The sequence below is a fragment of the Carex rostrata genome, chromosome 3 (assembly GCF_964058835.1).
Source record: "Carex rostrata chromosome 3, lpCarRost1.2, whole genome shotgun sequence".
NCBI classification, from domain to species: domain Eukaryota; kingdom Viridiplantae; phylum Streptophyta; class Magnoliopsida; order Poales; family Cyperaceae; genus Carex; species Carex rostrata.
In genome coordinates, this window is record NC_135920.1 from 11,176,995 (window position 1) to 11,196,177 (window position 19,183).

At 35.2% G+C, this 19,183-nt stretch overlaps 2 protein-coding genes across 4 annotated transcripts; both read left to right on the forward strand.

Annotated features, from left to right (window-relative positions):
* The first annotated feature begins 363 nt into the window (after positions 1 to 363).
* On the forward strand, positions 364 to 10,687 carry LOC144551472 (uncharacterized). 2 transcript variants are annotated; one of them, XM_078299440.1, is made up of 15 exons: positions 364 to 517; positions 936 to 1,347; positions 1,451 to 1,511; positions 1,889 to 1,999; positions 3,012 to 3,109; positions 4,711 to 4,794; positions 5,178 to 5,314; positions 5,444 to 5,516; positions 6,179 to 6,224; positions 6,783 to 6,892; positions 7,000 to 7,107; positions 7,179 to 7,238; positions 7,830 to 7,891; positions 8,417 to 8,744; positions 10,169 to 10,687. In XM_078299440.1, exons 2-15 carry the CDS (start codon positions 1,273 to 1,275, stop codon positions 10,418 to 10,420), a joined length of 1,605 nt encoding a protein of 534 aa, XP_078155566.1. In that variant the 5' UTR covers positions 364 to 517; positions 936 to 1,272; the 3' UTR covers positions 10,421 to 10,687. The 2 variants fall into 2 exon arrangements, with proteins under 2 accessions (XP_078155566.1, XP_078155565.1); XM_078299439.1 differs by having other exon boundaries at positions 365 to 517; positions 1,451 to 1,529.
* Positions 10,688 to 12,139: 1,452 nt separating this feature from the next.
* Positions 12,140 to 16,348, forward strand: LOC144551464 (uncharacterized). Of its 2 annotated transcripts, none has more exons than XM_078299428.1 (10): positions 12,140 to 12,371; positions 12,470 to 12,528; positions 12,618 to 12,658; positions 12,746 to 12,777; positions 13,211 to 13,239; positions 13,626 to 13,662; positions 14,052 to 14,108; positions 14,735 to 14,811; positions 15,334 to 15,472; positions 16,116 to 16,348. In XM_078299428.1, exons 1-9 carry the CDS (start codon positions 12,288 to 12,290, stop codon positions 15,422 to 15,424), a joined length of 507 nt encoding a protein of 168 aa, XP_078155554.1. In that variant the 5' UTR covers positions 12,140 to 12,287; the 3' UTR covers positions 15,425 to 15,472; positions 16,116 to 16,348. The 2 variants fall into 2 exon arrangements, with proteins under 2 accessions (XP_078155554.1, XP_078155553.1); XM_078299427.1 differs by having other exon boundaries at positions 15,334 to 15,407.
* The last annotated feature ends 2,835 nt before the right edge of the window (positions 16,349 to 19,183 follow it).

Consider the following 19,183-nt stretch of genomic DNA (forward strand, 5'->3'; position numbering starts at 1 on the left):
ATTCAACATTTGAAGTCAATTCGATATACTTTTGGAGTTGTGCTCACCAAACTCTCTTAGTGAGCACATCACACCTTAGCTTTGCTCTAATTATATTGCATCTCAAATACATCAAATCTTTCAAATAAGAAAGAGAAAAACGATACAAAAGAATGAAGGAGAAATAATAATATTGATGATGAAAGCAACTAAAAATTTGAAAGCTTAAACTCTTTATTTAGTATCAATTATTTAAAAAGTAGTTTTTTTGTACCTTATTCATCGAGGAGGGTTCCACTAATTGCTTCCAAATATGAACGCTCAATATTACATCAAAATCCGTGCGAATCAGAGTGCTTGATCAAAAGAATTAATCGCCTCCGGTTCTCTCCCGACCCCCGCACCCTTTAGTTCTTTCTTCTCCTCTCCGTTGGTGGCCCTTTAGTTCTCTCACCTCGCCTCCACTACTCGAAGACGGCGGATCCCGGCTTATTGTTCGCCTCGGTGGGTTGCTCGTTTCCCACAGCACTCTCGTCAGGTATAACTCTCTCTCTCTCTCTCTTGCTCGCTCACTTCCTAGAGCTGTGTTACTGTGGTCTTCAACTTGATTTCTTAGCTTTGATGCAGCTCATTTCGATTTTGAACACAAACTTGAACATTGTTGCCTAGTTTGCCAATCAGATAAAATATTGAGTTTAAAGTTTAGTTAGTTATATTTTGGGCCCTCTCATCAGGTTTAGAAATTATTTAAATTTCTAATTTTAGACTTCTCTATGTCTTGGATTAAACAGCCCTGCCCCGACTATGAAAATAAATATATTGCAAAACTAAAATGCTAGGGACTCAATTGGCAGACTTGAATACTACAGGAAGGACAATTATTTGGTGTTGATTAGGGATAAATGTGTTATGAAAATTATTCTTTTACTAAAACTGATTTTTATGACAAATTTCAGTGTAATTTGCTGTGTAGCTGGTCTGATTTGCACAGGAGAGGGATTGGGAGAGAATGGGAGGCGATTCATTTCTCTGATTAGGTGCTCTGATTTGCACGGATTTTGACGTAATATGGAGCGTTCATATTTTGGGAGCAATTAGGAGCATGAAATTTTGGGTGCAGTGGAACCCTCTTTAAATAATAGAGATTCTCCTCAACGATTAAATATGTTCATTCGCACCTACGGAGGAAACAACTATTCTACTAAGTACTAACACTCTAACAGTTACCTCTCGACTCGCACTGACATCACGGTGTACCTTGAAATTGTCCGAGGATGAGCGGCTGACTCGGCCATGTCGATATCAAAACGAAGGGATCTCTTTCCCACTAATCTCTCTCGTCTCTGTTCCATCGTGTTTCAACTCCAGGTCCTTATTTTGCTATCCCAATATCTATTTTTTTTATATGTTTCACTTGGGCATTTCGTTGAACGGCTTTCGGGTGTGTAAATGACACGAGGTTTTGCTTCAGAGGTGGAAGCATACATCTCCAGGAGAGAACGATGGCCATGTTCCAGCAGAAGTCGAGGCAGGTACAACAGTCAAGGCTGGTAATAATTCTTTTTCTTTTTTAACGAGTACATTTATCTCTAGTGCCTGTACATGCTGAGTAGGGGGTAAAGATTTTAGCAGTTGCCACGAAATGTACAATTATGTTTTTAGGTTATGGTTGTCATTAGCACATGTCGGGACAAAGGGTTAAGTATTGTTAACTTCAGCAAAAGATGGCGACATCCCTAGTTGTGTTATAACTCAACGTCCAAAACACCAATTACACGAGCTTTGTTTTATTTGCTGAGAAATGCTGGAAGCCATCATAATTTTAGTAGATAACGATTTACAGAAATCTCCGTTTCTTTGATAAGCACTACAAAAAGTGAAGTAGCACTTCTCTTGTTTTACTGTCTAGGTTTATGTAATCCTTCAATTTGGAGAGCTTATGATTCCAAGAAGGTGGGCATTGATAAGTCAGCAATTTCTGGGCCAGCATGGACCATCATAAGATCTCTTCAAGGCAAAGGTTCATATTGTATTTTATATCAGATAATTTCCATACTAGATCACTATACCAGAACATTCCTGGAGTCACATGGTGTGGTTTTGTCCTTTTGTTGGACATTGGCCTGATCCAATTTTTATTGTACCTTTTTTATGGTACTTAAAATTACATAATTGTTGAGCTGGTTGATTTGCACGGGTATTGATCAGCAGCTGTAATAGAGCAATATTATTAGAGGGTGTCTGGGATTATGCTTTGGCAAGATAGGCAGCGAGAAAGAAAAGAGGGAGCCCCCCCCCCCAAAAAAAAAAAACCAAAAACCAAAGAGCAGCACTCAAATCTTCAATTATGATAGTCTCTATTACCATAATGTTGACTCTTAATAAACGTTAATTGATTTATCGATTAGTTTTGTAATTGATGCATATCAACATTCTAGTTTCATATATGGCTTGTTTTTTAATGCTGGGGTAAATCTGTTATATTGTAGCTCTTTTATGAAGCTGAACCTTTTTGTGAGGTGAGGAGATTTGTAGTAAGAAACAAGTAGTTTTTTGTTTTTTGTTTTTGAAGTTTTGATGGTATCTGTCGCTTGGTACTGATAAAAACATTCTATTTTAACGAAACAGGTTGGTTTTTCCACTTTTATTAAATAAAAAAGGAACTCTTGCTAAAATCAATTGTATTCTAATCATAACAGCTGTGGTCAGTTCTTTATCAAATTCGGACTAAAATTTGGCCTTTACTTCAAGAACTCAAACTTAACCTAGGGCAGACTTGGACCCTGACTTGGCAACTTTAGGTTGCATCAATTGAATTTGCTTCTATCAAACCCTATGGGTAATAAAAGCTCATTCGTGACTTCCACCCTAAGTGCCAGTTATGTAAACCTATTTTCTTTTACAGAAAAAAAAAGAGTCATTTAACAATTACTGGGCAATGATGCAGCTTTGTTATCACTTTTGCATTTGACTGTGATTCTAGTATTTTATACTTAGAGAGGTACCCTTTGGTCCTGAAAATTGTAATCTAGGTTTTGAAGCATATCTTGTGGGTGGGTGTGTGCGAGACTTGCTATTGAAGAGGGTACCAAAAGATTTTGATGTTATCACTACAGCTACTAATATCCAGGTTTCTGTTTTCAATATGTGCATATTTCAAGCTTATTAAAACATATAATTCCTTCTAGAACTTTGTATATCAAAACGAAGTAATTTGTACCAGATTTCTATAGCTTACCTAGGGCTGCTAATGAGTCGAGCCGGCTCGCGAATCAATGGGTTGAGCGGCTCAATATTTCATAATGAATCGGGCTCAAAATTGAAAAAAGCTCGAACTCGACTTGATTTTGAAAGAAAAAGTTCAGCTCGGCTCAGCTCAGCTCATGTAAACAATTGGCTCAACTCGGCTCGCGAGCCAGCTCAAATTTTTGGTACATATTTTGGCTCATGTAAACACTGTAAAAATTTGGGCCTAGTCATCAGCGTGACCACGTACGTAAAGAAAGATTTTGTATTAATATTTAACTCACCACTCCACGTACGCATAGAAAGGATTAAATAAGTATAAAATTATAATTAAATAAAATCCATTGAAACTTTATTTTGCAATAAATTGGTACTGATTAATTTTGCAAAACTTCTGTTATCCTTGTGAATGCAGCAAATCCCCTGGAAAAAGATCCTATTACAATACTACATCCTTCCGATATCAACGTGGCAGAAATCTACTCGTCTGATTACTGTTTTTTATTTTGATGAATTTTTATTTTTTTATGAAATCTGATTACTGTTTTATGTTTGGTTCTCAACGTGGCAGAAATCTACTCGTCTGATTACTGAGACAATGAATTGGGTTCACTGTTGTAAACAGGGGACTCCTCGTTAGCCATTCATTTCCATCCACGTGTCTCATGAGCCAAACAATCTCCACATCTTCCTTCAATCTATGAATTGAAAAAGAATTCCCAGTTCGAAACCCCTTATTCAATCAAGTCATTCAATTCTCACTTCATCTGAGCTGAAAAAGATAGACGACTCTAACTTGTGTTCTAATTTATATCCGGATCGGCATTTCTAAATCCACTGAGAGAGATGTTGCTTTATTGTCAACTGTTGCACGGAAGTAACATAGATAAATTCACATAAAACAAAACCCACAAATTTAGATGCGGTCATGCTGGTGACTAGGCCCAAAATTTTACAGTGTTTACATGAGCCGAAATATGTACCAAAAATTTGAGCCGGCTTGCGAACCGAGTCGAATCGAGCCAAGTATTTACATGAGCCGAGCCGAGACGATTTTTTTTTTCAAAATCAAACCGAGTTACGAGCTGAATCTTTTTGCTTCTCTCATTGAGCCGAACCGAGTTTGAGCCGAGCCTTAATCATTAGCAGCCCTAAGCTTACCATTTAGGTCCAACATTACAGAAATGCCAAACCAACTCTGATCCTAGACCCTGATGTCCAATTTGAAGCTTATTTTCTTCCTTATTCTTTCTTAACTAGGTTTTGGTTGTACCGCCTGTTACATTTGTAGAAGAACAGGCACACAAATAAGAGCCAACAGGAATGGGTTATGGTCCAATAGTTCAATACGTGTGAGTACCAATGGTCCTATATAGTACAATATCGTATCAGTATCAAACCTGACCTGTCTGATGTGAAAAGTAATAGTTGTATATTGTAATACGCGCCATAACTAATAACTGATCTCATGCTAATGTGATGCAGATTAAGAAACAATTTCGAAGGTGTTTTATTGTGGGCCGCCGTTTCCCCATATGCCAGGTTCATATGGTTGGTAGCATAACAGAGGTTTGTCAATTGAACTTTGGAATTCAAATGTTTGATCTTGTCTTTATGTTATTTTTTGTTGTTGTTTATACACCCTGCAAAACATATGAATAGGACATTGAAAATGAATCTGGTTTTGCATATCATGGGTTTTATTTATTTTTGGCTTACTTGTTGAACAAGTACATAGTTGAGTCTCCATTGTTCGTTTATGTATTTTTGGCTTTACTGCCCTGGACTCCAAACAAAGGCCATTACTTCCAGCACTGCTTGGTGTCTTTGTTGACGCCAGTTTGGTGCATACATACTGCATTCTTTGGTGATTGTAGCCACATAAGCTTGAATGCCCTCTACATCTTGAAAAATATTTATTGGTGTTAAGCTATAAAATTGTATAATGATAGGTGTCAAGCTTTCATACTACTGGTATAAATGTTAAAGAAAGTAAAGAGGGTATTTCACGTAAAGCTATGCGCATCTGTAGTGAAAAGGACCTTGTTCTGTGGAAGGATTCTATGCGTAGGGATTTTACTATAAATGGGTGACTTTTCTTATCTTTAAGTAAAAAAATAAATTCCATATATTTCAAGAGAAAATTGTATTGTTGGTTAGTACTTAGTACCAAGTTCTTTACAGTGACTTTGATTTTGATGCATGTGTTATGAACCAGATTATTCTTTGATCCTGTCAAAGCCAAAGTTTATGATTATGTAAATGGTTTGCAAGACTTAAAATCATCCAAGGTATGCACTTCTTCATTATTAATTTTCCGTGGCGTCAAGTCAGAATTCGGATCCCCTAAAGTAACCCAAATTTTGAGTTTGGATCCGGATCGTTCGATCTGATCCGGCACGAATATTAAAGGGGCCCTGTGCATTCCACCTCGGACCGGATTAGCCCGAATTCTGATTGGACGGTCCAGATTCCAAACTCAAAATTTGGGTTACTTTCGGGGATTTGGACCCCCTTTATCATAGGTTTTTTTTAGAAACCCTCTACTTGCCCGATTCTTCCAAATGTATCATTGTTTCTTGGGCTAGTTCCCCTGTTGTAAGTAAACTACGAGTATATATGTTGATGGAGATGGAGGCGATCATACTTGGGTCTGGATCAGGAATTGAAATTTTCAAAATTTGCTATGATTGATTCGGAGTTACTGTATTTTTGTGTTTTGGATCTTTAGATGGACAATATCTTTTGTTTGGTTCTAATGATCATCTGTTTTTGGTTTAGGCAGTTAATTGTTGTAGGGTTATTTTAGAACCTTGTAATGGTACCAGTTGGTTTGGTACTGAAAAACTTGCTTGTCTCAATGAAACAGGTGAGCTTTCCCCCCACTTTATTCATAAAAAAGTAACATGTTTTACTTTGATGGTGTTTTCTTTTTGTGTAATATTATGATCAGGTATCTACTGTGGTTTCTGCTGACCTATCATTCAGCGAAGACTGCGGTATGTGTTTTAGCTGCATGTTACATGAATGATGAATTGTGAGTTGTGACCTCGCCTATAGTTTACATCAGGGCAAATTCTTTTGTATATACTTCCCCTAGAAAACATGAAATATTTTAAATTTTCCCTACAAAGCACGAGTGTATTACTGAGGCCCTTTCCTTAGACAGTTATACAAAAAGTACACCCGCACCGGGATTTTGCTGTACTGATGGTGCATATGATCTGTAGCAGTATTGTTACTGAGAGGATAAGTTAAGTCTTTAAGGGCCTCAAGGAATGATGACAACAAAAGGAGAGATAATTGATGTAAAACTGGGTTTCCTTGAGCCTGGTTTCGAACTGAAGCTCTGTTGTGTTGAAGTGATTACCAATTTGGGGAAATCACTATTTTTTTTGGAACTAGTATTAGCCGTGATTGTAAACATGGTCGGACTTACCACTCAATCCTCATTACACAGAATTTTTTAAAACTTGGGTAGGAGGTGAAATGGAAAGTTTCCATCCATTAAAACTCATTTTAAACTTTATATAAAAAAAATCTCATGTTAACTGCAGCAAGGATTTTGCGAGGTTTGAGAATTGCTGCTCGGCTTGGTTTCTGGTTTTCTGATGAAACTGCAGCTGCTTTGAATGAGCTTTCTTCATCTATTTCCACTCTTAACAAGGTGAGTCTAGTGCAGAGTGTTGAGTTAATATCTTTCTATTTAGTCACAATTTAACTATTTTTTTTGTTTCACTTTTCATTATCTTCTTTCTTTGTTCTATTATGCAGGCAAGGTTACTGATGGAACTGGATTTCATGTTGGCATATGGTGCAGCCAGACCATCAATCCAGTTGCTAAGAAAATATGGTCTTCTTGAAATTCTTCTCCCATTTCATGTAAGTTGGATGAACATTAGAATGACTGTATTTCCTTAAGAGTGCTGATGCAGTTTTATTTTTGCTCTCAGGCAGCATATCTAAATCATCAAAGCAAGCACAGATCTGATTATACTAGTACAATGTTTATGGTAAGTATATATCTTTTCCCATTTTCTTCTTCAAGAAATTACCAATGTGGTAATTTTTTTTCCAGTGATTCAATTGTAGCCATCTTAAGTGTTATTTGTTTAATTCAGGGGCGGATACACACATTGAGTATGGGGGTCAATTGTCCCCCATTTATTTTCAAATATTTTGTACTTTTACGTGATTTTCTATATAGTATAGAGTAAAATGCTACGGGTACAGTAAAATTGACCCCCATTCACAGCATGAAAATTTTATATGATTGACTCTCATAACTTGAAAATCTGGCTCTGCCCCTGGTTTGATTAATTTAGTCAATTCTTGGAAAATAAATTGATTTTGATGGACTGATTAGGCAAGTAATTTAAAATCTTAAGATCCATATTTTCGTTAGATTCCTAACCTAGTTTCATCAAATCATACTTAGTGAGGTAGAAGTATCCTGAATCAGTATGCTCATATCTATTAGTAGGTTTCTTGTTGATTGGATAAATTAATTCCTAAAACTGGAAGTAAAAAGTTTTTTACTAACAGCAATTGTTTTTTATTGCTACAATTTTATAATTGCTCCTTTTTTTCCTCAATTGGTACAGAACATGTTTTCAAGCCTTGATAAGTTGGTTTTCACAGATCAACCTTGCAGCTGCACTTTATGGTAAGAGTTCACCTAATTTTTTGTATTTCATACTCAAGTATTCCACACTTTGACCTTATGACCCGATGATCTGATTTAAAAAAAGAAGAAGTTACTATTGTGTCACTTTCATCTTTTGTGTGGGACTAAAGGGCTGGTTGTTGTTGCCACTTTCATCTTTTGGATACCATGCATATATACCCATTGGACACCAGTCGATCCCAATATAATCTATTATGTTCTTCTAATTTCTTTTATTCTGTTTGAACTTTGTTGGTTAATGGTTTAATTGAGACTTTTAATGAGATCGATTATTACTCACTACAAGCAAGAACTTAAAAAATGAACAGTGTTTTGCTGAAATTCAACCATTGCTTTATGCAAAAGAGAAAGGGTACAGAAAGGAAAGAACAACAACAGAAACATAACTTAAAATCGAAACCTTCCAAGTTACCAAGCATCTATACAAATAGAAAACTTGTAGCTGCTTAAATTCCTTTTCTCGATCCAGGCATCAGTATTTCCTGATTTTCCATCTATTAACAGGCTGGGATTGTTAGCATTTCACGTTGCTCTAGTACGAAACCCACAAGAAGCCTCAGTAGTGTGGGCCTTCTCTTCCCTTTTGTACTTTGGGACATGCTCAGACGCTATGGATATTGTAAAACGAATGGATGGCAATGAAAAGGCAGTTGATTTCCTCCCTGAAATAAGAGCCCCATGTGACGCAGAGCCCATGTCAGAGAAAATGCTCAAGAAAAAAATGTTGGATCTAGCTACACTTGTTAGGTCTTCAGTCAATGTGTTTTCAAGAGTAGAGTCTCTTCAAGAAAATTTGACTGTGTTTTCAGACGCTCCGGAATTTTCTGGACAGGTATGCGTAATAAGGATTGTTGTATGATATGTATAGACTAAAAAATTAGGTTACTGTCAAATAAAGAATATTAAAAGCAAGTACACAATGAGAAACTAAATATCAGAAGTGCCAGTACCAAATCAGAACAGTAACAGCTTGTCAAGGTTCTCATTCAGCTGGTCATTAAAATTATGAGTTGAGTAAATTATACATATGGTCCTTTTTTGAAATGCCATGACAGAAGCTGTCAGGTGGTATTGCATTTAACGATATGCACAAACACGCACTTACAGTGTTCATCATATAATTCAGAGAGCATACTCTGCTTTTCTCAGTCACCTAATTTACATCATATCAGTAAAATAAAAAATGAAATGAAACAACTTCTCAACAGAACTGCAGCCAAAGATTACACTATTTATAATCTTGTTCACCAGAATCTCCAGGGGAAGACTGCCTCCTCTGAAAACTCTTTCGTTTCGCTGTTTCCAAATGGCCCAAGTTGTACATATGAACCAGGAAATCCAGCACTTCTCTTTGATCCCATCTCGGCTTGAATTTCCATTTCTGAGTGCTGATACTGAAGAAATCCAAATCTGTTGGATAGTTGCACGTTGTTGGATTAGATTAGTTCCCAGCTTTGCCGATAGCAGCTTCCAAACCTGTACTGCATAACGGCACTTGTTGGATTAGATGATCCTTAAAATCATCCTTTTCCCATTTATATCCGTTAATTTTGAATTTTGTAATTTGATCTCTAAAAATTTGAATAATACCAAGTTGGTCCAACTGTTAACATATTTAAAAACGGATGGAAGTCCACATGAACATGCTGTCAGCCTAGAATCTCTTTTCTGCATAATCTGGATTTTGCAAAGAATAACAAGAGTATCCTTGTTTTAAAATTAATAGGAAAACTATGTTTGAACTGAAATCTGATTGCATGCATTTAGAAGGGTTGTCTGAATTTATGAGATCAAGTGGTATACCTAAAGAAACATAAAAATCTGAAATGTCTTCATTGAAAGCATTGAATGCATGCATCCTGACAATACTTTCTGAACAAGTGCTTTCAGATTTCAGGCATAGTTTTTGTAACTATTTCAAAAACAGGGATATTGTTGCTATTCTTATTAAAATCCGCATAAGACAGAAGAAATTTTGTCAGCATACTTAGTGATGCAGATATTGAGGTGGATGAAAACATTATTCTTAGGATCTTAGCGGATGTACATTGACATGTCAGCATCCATGCTATAATTTAATTGCATGACAAATTTAAAACAAATTCATAACCTTATAAACCAATAGGACAACTATAAATTAAGGTAATCAAAACACAAAGATGACCACTATGTTAAGCCATCCTTGTACTTTTTAACTCTTATATTACATAACTGGCTGATTCTTTCTGCTAAAAATAAGAGTGTTGTGGTTTGCAGGAGCTGATATCTGCAAAAAAGGGACATGAAGTGGCTCAACTCTTCAACCTGGAGCGCAACAAGAGGAGAGAGAGATATGACATCAACTACGGGCTGCTGAAGAAAGGTGATCCAGATGAGACCCGATTTGTTATTGGGAAAGTGATTCTGGATACACTTACTGCTGGAATGACCAAGAGTAAGGAAAAAGAAGTGAGGAAGGAAGATACCAGTGACAGCATTCGTAATCTGAGACTGCTTTTTGGTGGCTAAGAATACAATGCAGAGATGCTGCAGCTCCTGCCTACAGAGTGCAAAAAAAAAAATTTATGTCAAATCGTTGGTGCACAAAGAGATGCCATGGCTCCCTGCCTGCAGTGTTCAAAATGGATTGCAATCTGCAGTGTTAAACAGTTTGATCAGAGGATGTATAACATATTTTCTATCTGTTTGAGCTGTAATTCTGCATTTGAATGTTAGACTATGTGAGCTGCATGATGCTTCAAGACTTGGAAATTGCATTGTTTAGTTTATAGTTCATGTTGGTTGCACTCTATGTCTCTATGCTTACGGTAAGCACAGGATGATTAGGCATTCTGGTTAGCTTTTTGGTTACCAACACAGAGCAAGTATAAAATTCATTTTTCAATTTTGTTTCTTTGTTTATTTCTCTATTTTTTTTTTTGTGTGGGGATGGTGGGGCAGATATGGAGAAGGGCAAAAGGAAGGGCAAGTTATGTCAACTCATGTGTCTTTTTGTTCCTTTAAATAGATTTGAGTTGCATTGCCGAAGCAAAGTTAACTAAGGACGGCAATAATGATTGTGTTCCGGTGCTTTTAACTAACAGGGAAGTTGTTTCATAAAAAAAAAAAAAAAAAAAACTAACAGGGAAGTTGGTTTTAAAAGTCTTTTGTTCTTCTTTTTTATTTTTCTGAGCAAGAGCTGCAAGGGTAACACTGAAGATCGCAATTCTCTCAAGCTTATTTTGGAATCACACGATCTCAACTGTGTTTCTAAGAACCCTATAATGTTTTTGTTCTAGTTCAGCACTTGCCAGAAAATGCATATGACCGCATGTAGTGCGTAGTAAAGAACCGGTAAACAGGACCCGTCTACATTTTTATTTGACTGAGTCTATGGTACTATGCATATTACGATTTGTTACCGTGCTATGGTTCTATTCGAGTTTTCAAATCCTAACGGTCGATCCGAACCGTTCATCTTGTTCTCCATATTAATATGTGTTTGGAAACCAAATTTTACATTTTTTGAAATTTTTTTTACTATTTTTTATATTTATTGAAAATCACTGTTTTTTTATGGTCCAGAATTTTCAGATCAAGTGATTTTCTAAATATCTAAAAAAATAGTAAATTTTTTTCAAAAAATGTAAAATTTGGTCTCCAAACACATATTAATATGGAGAACAAGATGAACGGTTCGGATCGACCGTTAGGATTTGAAAACTTGAATATAGAGCCGTAGCACGGTAACAACACGTGATATGCATAGTACCATAGACTCACTCTTTTTATTTTATTTGTCAAACAGTGAACGGAAAGAAAAATTAGAAACTCTATAATCACATGGATCCCGCACAACAGACCAAATGTAGCCCAGTCCCATATATTTGGGCCCAAAGTCGCATAAAAATATTTCCATGAAAGACAATTATTGGAGAGACATCCAGTGCAATATATGACGCCCGAATGCATTCTAACCCGAGCCGGATTGGCCTGATACTGATCGAACAGTCCACATCTAAACTCAAAATTAGAGTTACCTCAGAGGGTTCTGACTGAGTGCGTATCCTCTGAGATATCTCAACTTTTGCGTGACCGACGTGTCCGGTGCCTACTCGGGGGTGATGTAGGGGGTCAGTATTATGTTTGCTTTGAGATTCGTGCAGAACGTATTTAAACGGTCAAGATATTACATAAAGTCACGCAAAGTTTGAGATATCTCAGAGGATACGAATTCCGGACGCCGTATTCTTCCATTTTCATGATTTGGTACTTCTACGGTTCTACCCAATTTTACAGAGCGTTACCAGTTGAATTGCTATTTTGTTGAGAGAGCTTTACTCGTAAGCCCGTGCTAACTTGTTATAGTCAAAGAACTACCTATCTTCTCCGATTGATGGATAACTCGGTTGTACTGAGAGAGTGGTTCGACCGGGTCGACTCCAGCCGGACCGGTAACGTCACCGCCTCTCAGCTTCAGGTGCCCAAAATCTTTGATCCGATCATTTTCATTTTCTTGTCAGTTGGCGTTAAATTGATTGTTTGGTGATTTTTATTGAAATCGGGAATGTTTAACAGAGCGCTTTGGCTGTTGGGAACCTCAATTTCCCCCTCTCCATTGTTCAGCAGATGATTAGGTTCTGCTCTTTTCTTTTGAAATTCTGATTGTTTATGGAAAATTACAAGAAGGCTTTATAAATGAAGGCTTCTCTAAAATAATTTGCAGGATGTATGACTTTGATAAGAATGGCACTATGAACTTTGAAGGTTTGTAGACATTTGTATTTTTCTTGTTTTACTGTTAACTTATGTCGGTGCAGACTTTCTTATCTAGCAGCTATTTAATTTTTGCAGAGTTTCTTGCTCTGAACAAGTTTCTTCTCAAGGTTAGTTACTTGATTAATCTATTGTTATATAATAAACCTCCTCCAAAATGTTAGAGAAAAAGGTTTATGCCTTTGATTTTCATTTTCATTTGCATATGCATCACCGTGCATGCATGTGTGCATCTGTTTTGGTGTGGTGGTTCTGGTGGATGTTTGTTTGGCAATGTGTCTCTGACAAGGCTGATATCACTGGATTCTGGTACAGTTTTATTGTAACAAGCCCATAACATGTCCAAGGACAAATCACCAAAAAATAAATAAATAAAAAACAAGTCCAGAACATGCCAGCTACATGCAGCTGCTTATCTATATATTTATTTGGTTCTTTTGCAACTTTCTCTCCCCCCTTCTAAGAAAGAAATTTCTCTTTGATTAAATATTGAAATTGTCTGTCAAGTCTGGTGCATATTTCAACTCAATTTTATTTGTGCAGGTTCAAACAGTGTTCTCCACACTAGAAAGGTTTTTGCTTAGTAGCATGAAAGCTCCCTCTGTATATGATCCTTTTTTTTTAACTTATTTCATTATCTTCCACTTAAAAAGATTTCAGCTTTTATCAAACAAATAATTGGAAGCCGTATCAGCCATTTGTTGCAATTTATTGGTTGTCAGTTTGTAATGAAGTACAAAACTAAGATCTACATTGCTGCCAAATTGCATGTGAATATTAACACCATCTTCTGTTTAATTCACAAATTAGAGGAAGAAATGAAGTACTAATTATTGAGCTATAATGCACTATTGAAAGATAGTAAATTTATTGCATATTTATGGATTCATGATGTAACATCTAATTCACAAAAAGGATCAGTCTAAATGCTTCGCAATTTTTTTACTTGGTTCTGCAGGGGCCGAGGATTCCTCCCTCTAGATGATGTTCACGCGGTATCAATATGTTTTATTTCAGATCACTGAATATCTTTTTTTTTCTTTTTTTTCTTTTTTCCAATAATGATATTTTTATAGTATTTTAAACTTAGCCTCCAGGGGTCAAGCCTCGCAAAATTTCATGTTTACATTGCTATACTTCCAAACTGATAAAGCTATAATTTCATCTTGGTATCACATCAATATTTTTAATTATTCAGGAATGACTGTTCTTTATCAGCTTGAGCTCAATGCTATACTTGAATAATTGTTTTCGTTAAAGTGTAAAAACAAGTATTCTCTTTGTTGCAAGTTTGTTATATGGCAAAGCCAGTGCTTCATATCCCTTTGTTTCATTATCTTTTTTAACTCCATGGTGAAACCATTAACTGACCATCATTTTGCAGGCACTAGGCAAGCTTGGTTACTCCTTTGATGCACCTGCCTTCTACACTCTTTGTGAGGTACTTTATTTCCGTTAAAATTACGGCATAAACATTTTATTATGGTAGGTATTGTTGTATGTTCTCTCATTTGGATTACTTAGTTAAAAATGATTGATTTTTTTAGGTTTTTTACTTTAGTCGTGTATGCTCTAGACATAGTTCTAACATTTTGGGATTTCTAATTGTTATCCCAAAACAAATTAGTTGGGAATTTTGGAGAAACGAATTGTGTGAGCCGGCAAATTTGTTTTTGTTATGGATATAAAACCAAATAACAGCCTCCTCTGATTGCTTATGCTTTTAGACAAACTGATTGGTCAACATGGTATCGAGCCGGAGATCCGGAATCAAGTTCTGCTGGGCCTCTGTTATAAAACATTTCCTTTTATTAATAATCTTACTTGTGATTGGTCTGTAAACAAGATGCCACATGTGAGAGGAGTGTAACAATGTAAGAACCAAATGACCGCCTACTATGACATATTATTTTGAAAAGCTATTGTTAAAATTTCACAGGCCTCATCATAAATGTGGCCATGGCAATTTATGAACAGGAATAGTTTTTGAGGGACCATGCTGAATGTCATCTTTCACCTGTCAAATAATAATTTAGCTGAGGAAATTATTTGATTAACTTTTTTTAGAGCTTCGATGAGAAAAAGATGGGGATGGTTCGGCTTGATGAGTTCATATCACTTTGTATATTTGTGCAATCAACAAGGTATATGACATCCATTATCATGAAACAGGGTTGTTTCTGTAATTAGCACAAAAAACACCTAAGGTTGTCCCGTTGGCAACTATATATCCAATGATTTGCAAATAATTATTTATCTCCAAAACCAAGGTTAGTCAAACCAGAATTTACAAACCTGCCCCTAATGTTTTTTATATTGACTTGACCTAGATGTGTTTACAATCAAATACATTAAGTCAGATTTTAGCATTTGAGTTTACTTTGTAGCAATTAATATTTGACCTATTGATCAGCAATTTAGAATTAGAAAAAGAGCACAACAGAGTTAGTTTTAGTGTTTTTTTAAAAAAAAAAAAAGTTGAACTATATATGCATTTACCGTAGAACATTCTATTACATGTTTAGAAAATGTTGAATTTCAATTGCAAATAGGAGAACTTTAGAAAATAACATTACACTAATGGCAAATAAAAATTGCCCATGAAACAATGATCAGATATTTACTCAACAGACTATTAAAGCCAAAATAATGATTTTCTTTTGCAGGAATTTATTCAATTCTTTTGATACAAGCAAACAAGGACGAGTGACACTGGATTTTAACCAGTTTGTTTATTGCAGTAAGTATTTCCTTTGAATTGCTTTGACTACCTTGGGACTAGGGGTGTTGATGGGCACAATACGGGTCAGTGGAAGCAATTTCATATCCGTACCATTAAGCTGGCGGAAAAAACTACCCGTACCCGATAAGCTATCAAAAATAAAATCTTACCCATACCCATCTTATTGAATATGATACGAGTCAGGTAAACGGATAAAAAGGTGCCATTGACACCCCTATTTGGGACCTTTCTGTTCTCCTTTCTACAGTGCACCGGACATCTATCTCACATGAAACCTGAAGGAAATTACTTGTCAATAATTCATATATTTTTTTTCACTAAAATTTAATCAATTGAAATGAAGAAGCTCTAACAGTTATTAAACTATGTCATGGCGCGATATGGGGCTTAACTTGGTGCCATTGATACCACCCCTATTTGGGACCTTTCCGTTCTCCTTTCTACAGTGCACCGGACATCTATCTCACATGAAATCTGAAGGAAATTACTTGTCAATAATTCATATTCTTTTTTTCACTAAAATTTAATGAATTGAAATGAAGAAGCTCTAACAATTATTAAACTATGTCATGGCGCGATATGGGGCTTAACTTGGTCTTGTTTCTTTTGATACAAAAGGTGCATTATTTTTAGAAGAGGGCAATTTTTCAAAGTTGAAATGCTTCTTAGTTTAAATTTATCTTATATCTGTTTTTTACTTTACAGCTGCCAACTGCCGGATATAGAACCATCACTGGAAAGCGTACTAGTTTGTTGTATGCAGCAATGATTTTCTTTAACTTAATAATTTCATTGTTTGATCATGTATATTATAAGACATCTTTGATCTCTGTCCATAAATTAAATCCCAACATCTCATTGTTTTGATCTATTGTAAACTATATTTGTGTATATATTTAGATCTTGATCAAATACCAAACTAGAAGATTTAGCACAAATTTCAAGGTTCTGTTTACACAGGTAAAACCACATTTTTTGGTGGTTGTCTAGAATAAAGAATTCTTGCTTTGTACCAGCCGAAAATAAAATTCTAGTTCTAGCTGAGTTAGTTGTCAAGTTACATAATTTTGACAGATAGGAATACGTCAAGTGGCACAATTTTGACAGATACGAGTACAATAAATAAAGTAACAGGACCAATGAGATCCATTTGTGAGATTTATACTTCCAAAATTTTCCACTATAATTATATATATACCCAAATATTTTTTTTAATGATTTAGATATGTGCTCATTAAAAGTTTCAAATTAATTATTTCCCCGTCCAAACTCATTCAAATTAGATATATCCCCATTTTTTTTATTTTTTTTTGAAGGTCAGTGGCATTGCCACCAACATTTGTATTAATAAGAAAAAGTTTTTACATGATCCTATCGTACAGCTATCACTCACAGTATTTACAAAATATATCCCCATTTCTGAATTTAAGCAATTAAAAATATAGATTAGACTTTTAAAATAAAACTTGAAAGATCCAATATAGTGATATTCGAGCCTTCGAGGTTAAAAAGAATCGAATCGTAAATCAAGTACTGTTACGTCTTATCCGTACTCAACAATTGGAAATGGCTCTTTATTAAAGTTAAAACTAGAATTCTAACTTGTGCTGTTCATCTATCAAAGAAAGCGGTAGATCTTGATGAGTTGCATAAGTTAGCGAATTCCAGATGGAGCAGGCATTCGATCTACTGTATGGAAGGTACCGCATCTTTTTTTTCTTTTTTTGAATACCAAGCAGTGGCTGCCCGGTTTTGTATTAAGAAAATGAAAGAAGAGTACACAGCCTTTTACAAATTAGTACAGATCCATAACCTGCTCACTAACCTACCTACCTGTACTCAGTAAACAAACACAACAGACCAACAGCTTCACTAAACAAACAACATCAAATAAAAGACTGTGTAACTACGTTTGTATTAACCTCTCTGTCTGTTTCTTTGTACACGAATTTTCCCACAACGTTGCCTGCCTCACAATCCACAATGCTATCCAGTCAACCGGGTGTTTTTTGCCTTCAAACACAGTACTGTTCCTCAATCTCCAAATGAACCAGCAAGCTGAACTAAAAATACATTGCCATTTTCTTGTCAGACCTTTACAATGTCTGACCAAATTTGATGATCTACGCCATACCTGCTTTACCGAACCACCCTGTACCAGTATATTATTATTCACCAGTGCGCCACTTTACCCCAAACTCTTTCACTGTACTGACATTGAAAAAACAGGTGTAGTGAAGTTTCTAGAACCCCTGTATTGCACAGTGGGCATGAACTGTCTGGTAGATTAAAATTCCTACGCATTAGAACTTCTCTTGTCAAGAGCTTGTCTTTCAATAGAAGGAATACAAAGATCTTAACAGAAGGTGGAATTTCATATCTCCATGTGACATTGAATTCCCATTTAACTCGGCCACCCATTGCCAAAGTCTGATAGATGGATTTAGCACTATAATCACCCATTGTCTTCCATCTCCAAAACAATTTATCCACCTTTGTGATCATCTGGAGGTAACTAGTAGGATTAAATTCATATCTCCAAAACAATTTAACAGAAGGTACCGCATCAAGTCACTCTTTTGAGTTTTTTTGTTTTTCAAGTCTGATTAGGAACTAGTAGAATTAAATTCATATCTCTGGAGGTAACTCAAATGGTGCGTTAATGCAGAGTATGTGGACTCAAATTAGTATGGTATTCAGACTTGCATTTTTTAATTTTTGGCTTCTTGACCCCTAGTCGCATAAACAAAGGCAAATTGCAGCTCCGCTGGATCCAAATTGAAGCTGAATTTTGATTATTGTGCAGTTGATGACAACAGTATCAAAATCAGAAAATGTTATTAATTTCAATTGAACAATTTAGGGATAACTTAGTCTCTAATTGTGAGCTGAATTGCAAAAACTAAGGAAGCTGTTGCAAAAGGCAACATGTTCTAAGTGTGTGTATATATATTGAGGAGGGTTCAAATGCCTCTATTTTTTGTGTCTCCAATTTTAAAATGTTAATAATTCAAAATTTAAATTATAAACGTTAAAATAAAATCATTAGATGTGATGTGTATTATTTTCTCTATGTGCTCATAAAAAATAACACATTAATTTTGTTTTTATGTGAATTAATAAGTTGAAAAATCAACGTCTAGAATTATCCAAAGTAGTGCATTTATTCTGTCATTGTTTCATAAATTAAATGTTATTACAGCACCTCAATAATATCCCGATTTTTTTATTAATAGAAATAAAATAAATTAAATATTTAAAAAGAACACTACTTTTGAGTTTTTGCGAAAACTAAGTAGCGGGCTCTGTAAACCCGTCCCACCGAACGGTTCCAATTGACCCGTCCCGGTTAATCGGATTAGCCGTTAACCAACATCACGAAAAAAAAAAAAATTCCCGGACGGGTTCAAGCATCCCGTCCCAGGCCTGAGAAAAAAAAAAAAAAAAAAAGAAGAAAATCTAGACGGGTTAAGTAACCCCGTCCAGAATTTGAAAGATTATATTATATTATATTATTATATTATATTATATTATATTATATTATATTATTATATTATATTATATTATATTATATTATATTATATTATATTATTTTTGTTTTTTATATTATATTATATTATATTATGATTTTATATATATTATATTTTTTTTGTTTTTTATATTATATTATTATATTAATATACTTATATATATATTATATTATGAATAGAACTAGTTTAGTTGTGCTTAAGTTCACCAAAGTGTTTGGTGAGCTTAACTCCAAAACTTATTAA

Excerpts from the sequence above, each read along its gene's own strand:
- LOC144551472 (XM_078299439.1), top strand. The coding sequence starts at position 1,273 with ATGTCGATATCAAAACGAAGGGATCTCTTTCCCACTAATCTCTCTCGT. Across the intron at positions 1,348-1,450 it reads CCATCGTGTTTCAACTCCAG|AGGTGGAAGCATACATCTCC; the intron begins GTCCTTATTTTG and ends GTTTTGCTTCAG. Across the intron at positions 7,892-8,416 it reads CCTTGCAGCTGCACTTTATG|GCTGGGATTGTTAGCATTTC; the intron begins GTAAGAGTTCAC and ends ATCTATTAACAG.
- LOC144551464 (XM_078299427.1), top strand. The coding sequence starts at position 12,288 with ATGGATAACTCGGTTGTACTGAGAGAGTGGTTCGACCGGGTCGACTCC. Across the intron at positions 12,778-13,210 it reads TGAACAAGTTTCTTCTCAAG|GTTCAAACAGTGTTCTCCAC; the intron begins GTTAGTTACTTG and ends TTATTTGTGCAG. Across the intron at positions 14,109-14,734 it reads CCTTCTACACTCTTTGTGAG|AGCTTCGATGAGAAAAAGAT; the intron begins GTACTTTATTTC and ends AACTTTTTTTAG.